The following is a 7,598-nucleotide window of genomic DNA, read 5'->3' as shown; positions in this document are numbered from 1 at the left end:
TTTAAAAGTCAGATTATGTGACTCCTCAGCCCAAAGCCCTTAGTGGATCCCATTCACTTAACTTATTAAGCTCTGGCCTTGGCTGCTTCTCTGGGCTCCACCCATCCTGGCCCCTGTGCTGATCTTTGAGCACATGGAGACATTCCCGCCTACAGCTCTGGCACTCACAGCTCCCACTCCCTGGAACATGTAGCCTGGCGCCCTCACCTCCTTCGAGTCTCTCAGCAAGCCTTCCTTGATCTTATCCAAGAGTGTGATTCTCCCCACCTTCATCTGATGTATAATGTCAGTCTTCCCTTTCGCCCATTAGAAGAGCGAAGGCAGACAATAAATAAATAAAATGTGCTGTAAGCGCCATGAGGGCAGGGAACTTGTTTCTCATTCCTTGTTGCATCCCCGGGGCCTAGAACACAGCCCACCACATAGTAGGCACTCAAACTGGATTGATCACTGAATGTAGACACCAACTGAGTACCCATCTTCATATAAACTAGAAGAGTTTCTTCAGTAACAAGGTTTGCCTCTTCCAAAGGACTGAGGAGGTGCCTTGGGCAAGGGCTAGAGTGCTGTGATGACAGGCGGCAGCCACACCTGAGCTCTGTGTCCTGGTCCAGAACCAGTGATTTACTGTCCAGTGCTAGTCAGAGGGTGCCTGAGGAGACGGGCTTGGTTCTGGGCCATGCTAGAAGTTGGGAGCCTGTCTGTAGAGCTTGTGGTGTGGCTTGTATAGTCTTGGGCCCTACCAAAGCCAAGACTTCTTACCCATTTTAGAAAGGTTTAGACTTAGATCCAACCCATCTTTGTTAGTTCTGTATTCCTGGGGTATTTGTTTGTGTTGATCTATCTCAACAGTGAGCCTCTAGTTCCAAATGCATTATCAGAAACCTCAGAAGAGGACCTTCAACTACCCAGAGCCTAGTCTGAATGGATGGAAAGGGGAGACTTTCGAAGCAGTATGTGAAACTTTGAGAAATGGCTTGTTGGAAGTGAAAAAATTAGGACAAACTCAACAATAGAAATGGAGGAAGTGAGGTGAAGTCCTTACCAAGACCGTCAAACTCACCTTTGACATTTACTCTGCCGGTGACTCCATCAAATGCAGGAGTCAGAATGTACCTGCACTGCAGCTAGGGATCTGTGGACAGAACGGAAGATAGGGCCACGCAATAGCTAGCATCTAATTAGATAATGCAGGCATTTTGCTTGCATTATCTAATCCTCACAGTAATCATATGAGGCAAATACTGCTCACGTGCTCTTTTACAGATGAGGATACTGAGGCTGGAGAAGGTAGGTGGAAGGGCCAGGCCCAGAGCCCAAGTGTACATGGCACCAAAGCCTTGCTTGTAACCATTACAGCACAGTATGCCCAGAGGCACCAGAAACATATGGGGGTCTGTCCTTGACCTGGGTGCACAGTCCGGGTACAGGTTAGGATGTCATGGGCCAAATCTATTGGAATGAAATGTAAGAAAATAAACACAAGGCTTTGTAGTTGGCAAAAAAAAAAAAAACCCCAAAGAACCACAACTGTGTAAGTATACACGGGGTAAACATAACTTTAGAGTGGCACATATGTGAATGAACTAAGGTCTAAATTTAGATCAGTGTGACTGATGGTTGCCAGAAAAACTCATACTGTTTAGTCTGATCATTAGAAATATCCTATGTCAGGTATAAGATACACTGAACAGATTGCACACGAGGCTTTAAATTCATTTTGGGGTATCACGCTTAGACACAGAACATATTAGATAAACATAAGACTGTCAGATGAGATGGAAATATGTAAACAATGTGGAGGTGTTTAGTCTAGAAAGTTTACTCAAGAGGAATAGGAGAAAAGATTTGAGAGGGTGATTCCAAAAAAGGGATCAGACTGTCCTGTAGGCCCTCAAAAGTTTGGGCTGGGACCAGCCTGCTTGAAGATAGGACTGTCTGCACATGGTTGGTGTCAAGCACCTGTCCCCAGCATGTCAGCAGGGCTGGAGGCCTGCAGGGTGGGAGGCTCTTGGGATCAATCCAGGTGGCACAGGACTCACTTGGATGCCTGCTCCACTCCTCTCATCTCTTCCAGGGATCCACAAATGCTAAAGAACTCTCTTCCAAGGGAGTGAAGATCTGGGATGCCAACGGTTCCCGAGACTTTCTGGACAGCCTGGGATTCTCCACCAGAGTAGAAGGGGACCTCGGCCCAGTTTATGGCTTCCAGTGGAGGCATTTTGGGGCAGAATACACAGATATGAATTCAGGTGAGGAGACAGGAATGCCTCCAATTTCCCCAGTGCCCTTCCTAGGCTGAGTTTGCTCCATCGTTTCAGATAAAATCTGGGGGATAAGCAGTCAGTGTCTGGGGAGCTCAGGTATAATCTTGATGTTGTGACAGGCTGTGCCAGGTTCATGTGGAGAAGCCACAACTAACCATGATGAAGGTCACATTATACTCTTATTGATTAGCATTTATTGGGTGCTTGGCACTTTCCATACCTGTAACATTAACAGATAGCTGCATGGTTGGTGTCTGTTGGGGAAGAGGATAGAAAGGAAGTTCATCTGTGGGACAGGATGCCCAGGTGCCTTGTGACAGCTTCAATCACCCCTTTAGAGGCTGAGCCACCAGCACACTGTAGGTGGCGCTGGTGTGATAACACAGTGCCAGGGTCACCCTCTCTAACCCCTTCCGCTGGGATGGAGAAGAATGAAACATCTCACTCCTGGGTTTGATCGTCATCACAGTTGGTTGTATCACTTGCTGAGTATCACAGAGCCCACCCCCGTCCTTTGGCTCTCCCTATCGCACCTGTCCTTAGAACAGGGGTTGCAAAAGCAAATGGGCACCTTGGATGCGAGTGCACGCAGGAAGTGACAATTTGCTGGCTGGGTAGAGACCAGCAAGCTGGAGGGTATGCATCTCATCTACAGGGGACAGTCACCTCACCTCCAGCCACTGGAGGGATTTGAGCTCAGTATTGTCAGAATTCCTCAGTAAAAGCCTAAAACCTGGCCTGGCTGGTTTAGCTACATTGGTAAGAGTGCAGTGTTATATTTTTTTTTTTTTTCCTTTTTTGTCTTTTTTACTGACCGGTAACGGGATCGCAACCCTCGGTGTTGCACCCGCACCACGCTCAGCCAGTGAGCGGGAACCGGTCTCTACATGGGATCCGAACCCTCGGCAGGAGCGCCGCCACACTCCCAAGCAGCGCACTCTCCAGTGCACCACCGGGCCGGCCCCCCAGGAGATCTTTTAAATGTTTTCAACTTCAGGAACTTTAAAAATATTGTGTGGATCTGGAAACAATTCATAGAGGCAGAAAGTAGAATGGTGGTCACCAGGGACTGGGGGGAAGAAGGAACGGGGAGTTGATGTTTAATGGGTACCGAGTTTCACTTTGGGATGGTGAAAACGTTCTGGAAATGGATAGTGGTGATGGTTGCACAACAGTGTGCATACACTTAATGCCACTGAATCGAACACTTAAAACGGTCAGTTTAATTTTATGTGTGTGTACTTCACCACAATAAAAACCCTGTGTGGGCTGAACTATTGCTGCGGGTAAACCTTCTACAGGTTGTTAGCCTGTGATTGCTGTTCTAGAGCATCCTTCTTAGGATAAGAGGCTTCTCTCCTGGCTAGTGGTGCATTAAATCCTGCCTAGTTTTCAATGATTTCTTGTTGCTTAAGGGGCCTAATAAAATTATGGCCTTGGTTTAGAGTTGTATGAATGTTTAGCTGTTGGATTTCAGTGGGGGAATTTGTCTTTTTTGTTTTTAAATTTTTATTTGGAAATAATTATAAATTCACAGGAAATTGCAAAAAAAAAAAAAGTACAAGAGGTCTCCCACAGCCTTCACCCAGTTTGCCTCCATCGTAATAATTTGTGTAACATGCTGCACAAATTAACATTGGTGCAATATGCAGAGTTATCAGATTTCACCAATTTTACATGCACTCATTTGTGTGTGTATGTATGCAATTTTAGCACATGTGTAGATTCGTGGAACCACCACCAAATCAACATACAGAAATATTCCATCATAGTTCATCTTTTAAAAATCTTTTATACTACCTTTATTGGGATTGTGAGAGGGAGAGGACTTTCATCCAAAAAATTTGAGAACTACTGGACTATAATGTTGTCTGACACCAGGAAGTGGTAGTTTAACCACAGCAAAATGAAGTTCTGTGCTTCAGTTAACCACTCACTGCTCAGTTTCCAGTTCCATCTTAGATGGAAGGCAAACAAAGTCCAGAGACCAGAAATGGGAGAGAAGTACAAGGTGATGTACTCATTATAGAGGTTTCCTGATTGTGTGTTTAGCTGTTGAATTGTAATGTAATTTTAGGTGGACTGTGGGCAGGATAGTTCCTAGGTCATAGAAAGGAACCCACAGTTCTGTTGGAATGTGTTTGGAATGCTGTATTCTATTTAGGATCCAATTCTTTCTGTGGGACAAGGATAAACTACCTTGTCAGTGAAGTGTAACAAGAATGATGGGTGGAAACAGAGACTAAGTCTCATGGGGACCACTAGAGGAAACTAAGATTGTTGACACTGGAGGGGTTAACAATAGAGGGAGGGGGAAGGACAGGAGGAGGCACCACGACAAACCAAATATTTAAAGGCCTCGTGTATAGAAAAGAAAATAAGACTTTGTCATGGCTCCAGGGGATAGACCCAAGAACTCAGATAGGGCCTTGAACTCAACCAGAGATCTGAGAAACTTGCAGAATGCACTGGATGTCTTGTAACCATACATAAAGCGGGGGGGATATTGTTGGAAAGGCTGTAACAGATGACCTCAAAGGCCATCTCCTGAGATGCTGTGATTAACGGGTGTGTGTGTCCTCTCTTTCTGACAATTCTACAGATTATTCAGGTAAAGGAGTAGACCAGCTGCAAAAAGTGGTTGACACCATCAAAACCAACCCTGACGACAGAAGAATCATCATGTGTGCTTGGAATCCAAAAGGTTGAAAGCATCCCAGTCTTTCTCTTTGGCACTAGCTGTACTGTTGGCACAAAGGGAAGCAATGTGGCATTGTGCAGAGGCACCGCAGGGCAGCAGGACCTGGGTACTGCCCCCAGCCACACGGTTGGTTGTGTGACCCCCAGCAGTTCGCAGTTCATCCCATTTTCACCTTCAGATCATGGAGCTGGGCCCAGAAGACGTTAATCTGTGTATATTTATACTCATTCTTACTCTAAAAAGAGCCCTTAAATTGCCTATAAAATTACATGTAGGGTTTTAACATTTTAAATTGGAGCAGATGAAGTTTCAGGTTACCTCCAACTCGTGTTAACACTTTTAACAATTATCTTGTAAAACTGAACTCTTACCAGGGTGTAATAAATACCCAGAGTGGAATATTTGCATCTACAATAAAGACAATACAGGACGGTGTGCCTGAAATGCCAGTTTCCTGTGGTCCCTGCAAATGAAATAATTTCTTCTGCATTTGTAGTTTGGTGCCAGGAAGGTTGCACAAATCCTTAATTTCAGCTTGAATGGAAGAGCATTGCCTCAGTTGTAAATGTACATCTGCAGAAATCTCATGCTGGTGGAAAGACAGGTCTCAGCTTCATACCATCACTGCAGGGGTGGAGGGAATGAGCTGCTTTTGATGTGCTAGGAAGTTGAGGGTTTGGGCATTCTGCAGCTCAGTAGCTCTTCCTCAAGGTCTGAACCATATGAGTTAGCTTCCGTTTGTCTCCTGTTTTACTTTGCCTATAGCTGAGTTCTTTCAAGCTGCCACCCCTCTTCATTTTCCTCCATGCTGGGTCCTCAGATCTCCCTCTGATGGTGCTGCCTCCGTGCCATGCCCTCTGCCAATTCTACGTGGTGAATGGTGAGCTGTCCTGCCAGCTGTACCAGAGGTCAGGAGACATGGGCCTCGGCGTGCCTTTCAACATCGCCAGCTATGCGCTTCTCACGTACATGATCGCGCACGTCACAGGCCTGAAGGTGGGCTGCTCTTGGAGGGAAGAGCTGTTGCCAGCCTGATGCCCTGACCTCTGAGTCTTTAACCTACAGAAATTAGCTGCAGAGAATTCAGTGTTTTAAAGTTTGATACGTGTAAATAAAACATTAACCAGCTCACTTTGTAACCTTCCATGGAGCTTTCTATCCTTCTGGTCTGTATAAACAACAGGTGTATATAGGTTATTGTGGGATTGTTTTTTGGTTTTTGGAGGGGTGTGGGCAGCTGGCCAGTCCAGGGATCTGAACCCTGGACCTTGGTGTTAGCAACACCGTGCTCTAACTGAGCTAACAGCCAGCCTATGTGAGTTGCTTATAATACAACTTTCAGTGTGGGTTGCTTATAATACAACTTTCACGAATTAACTTTTCTCAAAAGCTACACTGGTTAAATTTTTTTGTTTGTCTTTGAAAAGACTGGAGGTGTCTGCATACTCTGTATAATGTGCTTTTAAATGCTGTATTTTAGGGTAATGGAATTAAAACTGACTGTTTTGCTTTCTCCCATGGGGTTTATTTAGCCAGGTGACTTTGTACATACTTTGGGAGATGCACATATTTACCTGAATCACATCGAACCGCTGAAAATTCAGGTGAGAATTGTACTTGTTACATTTGAGTTTGGTACCTTCTCTTGATAACAGGTTGATCTCTGGCACATCCCTTATGCAACAAGCATTCTACTCATTGCTATGTCTGAGATAAAGATGACTGCTCCAACTGTGGGGCTTTAAATTGAAGGAAGGGCGGTGAGCGTATGGGCAAGACACGTGCCCGAATGACCACAGGCACTTAACATGTCAGGTGCTGTAAGGTACTAAGCAGCAGTACCAGAGAGGAAGAGCCACGTTTGGGACCATCCCAGACGTGGCATTTTAACTTGTATTTTTGCTTGAAGGAGAATTGAAATGCAAATGTTTTTCCTTAATTTTATGCTAAATATGATATTTAGGTCTGAACTTTCCAAAGTCTGTCTTTTCAAATCCTTAGGTTATAGCAGTCAACAGATGATTTGTGATATTTAGGTCTGAACTTTCCAAAGTCTGTCTTTTCAAATCCTTAGGTTATAGCAGTCAACAGATGATTTGAAATGGCAAATATGTAAGTATCTGTGTTTCATGAGCCCCACGACAAAAAGATTTAGAACCAAAACTCTTTTAGCCCTTTCCAGATTAAATGTGATTTTTAAAAGTTACTCCTTTGAGGGGGCTTGGCTGCTTTTGAGTACAAGGTAGCTTGAGACTTATTCAGATGCTTCTCTGTGGCTGTCTGCTCCAGTCGTGTTGGACACAATAACGTGAGGTTATGATCTGTGTCCACATCCTAATTGCCACTGTCTGTTTGTTTTAGGAATCCTGGCTTGGATCCCTTTCTGTTCACTCTTAAAAGCTATCATCTTCCCTTCCTCTTCTGCCAGAGACACTAGAGATAGGGATTATGGAACTCAAGTAACCATTCTGAGTGCTGCTATAAGTTACAGATGGAAAAATAAAGACTATGGCGTTGTCTTTAATAAATTTACCAAGTGATTACAAAAATTTAAACCTGATGAGCCACCACCAGGCTCCTGACACTGTGTAATGTAACAAAATACCCTTCACTCTTGATCTGTGCGAGAA

At 44.6% G+C, this 7,598-nt stretch overlaps 1 protein-coding gene across 1 annotated transcript in view; it reads left to right on the top strand.

The window, feature by feature from the left end:
* The first annotated feature begins 238 nt into the window (after positions 1 to 238).
* LOC103581147 (thymidylate synthase-like) overlaps positions 239 to 7,598 on the top strand; it is an 8,506-nt gene continuing 1,146 nt past the window's right edge. The window contains exons 1-5 of the mRNA XM_008563049.1: positions 239 to 1,290; positions 2,078 to 2,252; positions 4,870 to 4,971; positions 5,789 to 5,964; positions 6,501 to 6,572. Of these exons, the coding sequence (XP_008561271.1) occupies positions 1,267 to 1,290; positions 2,078 to 2,252; positions 4,870 to 4,971; positions 5,789 to 5,964; positions 6,501 to 6,572 (549 nt within the window). The 5' untranslated portion in view covers positions 239 to 1,266. The remainder of the gene's footprint in view (positions 1,291 to 2,077; positions 2,253 to 4,869; positions 4,972 to 5,788; positions 5,965 to 6,500; positions 6,573 to 7,598) is intronic.

This window comes from Galeopterus variegatus, unplaced genomic scaffold, assembly GCF_000696425.1.
Source record: "Galeopterus variegatus unplaced genomic scaffold, G_variegatus-3.0.2 Scaffold12447, whole genome shotgun sequence".
NCBI classification, from domain to species: domain Eukaryota; kingdom Metazoa; phylum Chordata; class Mammalia; order Dermoptera; family Cynocephalidae; genus Galeopterus; species Galeopterus variegatus.
This window is presented reverse-complemented; position numbering and strand designations above follow the sequence as displayed.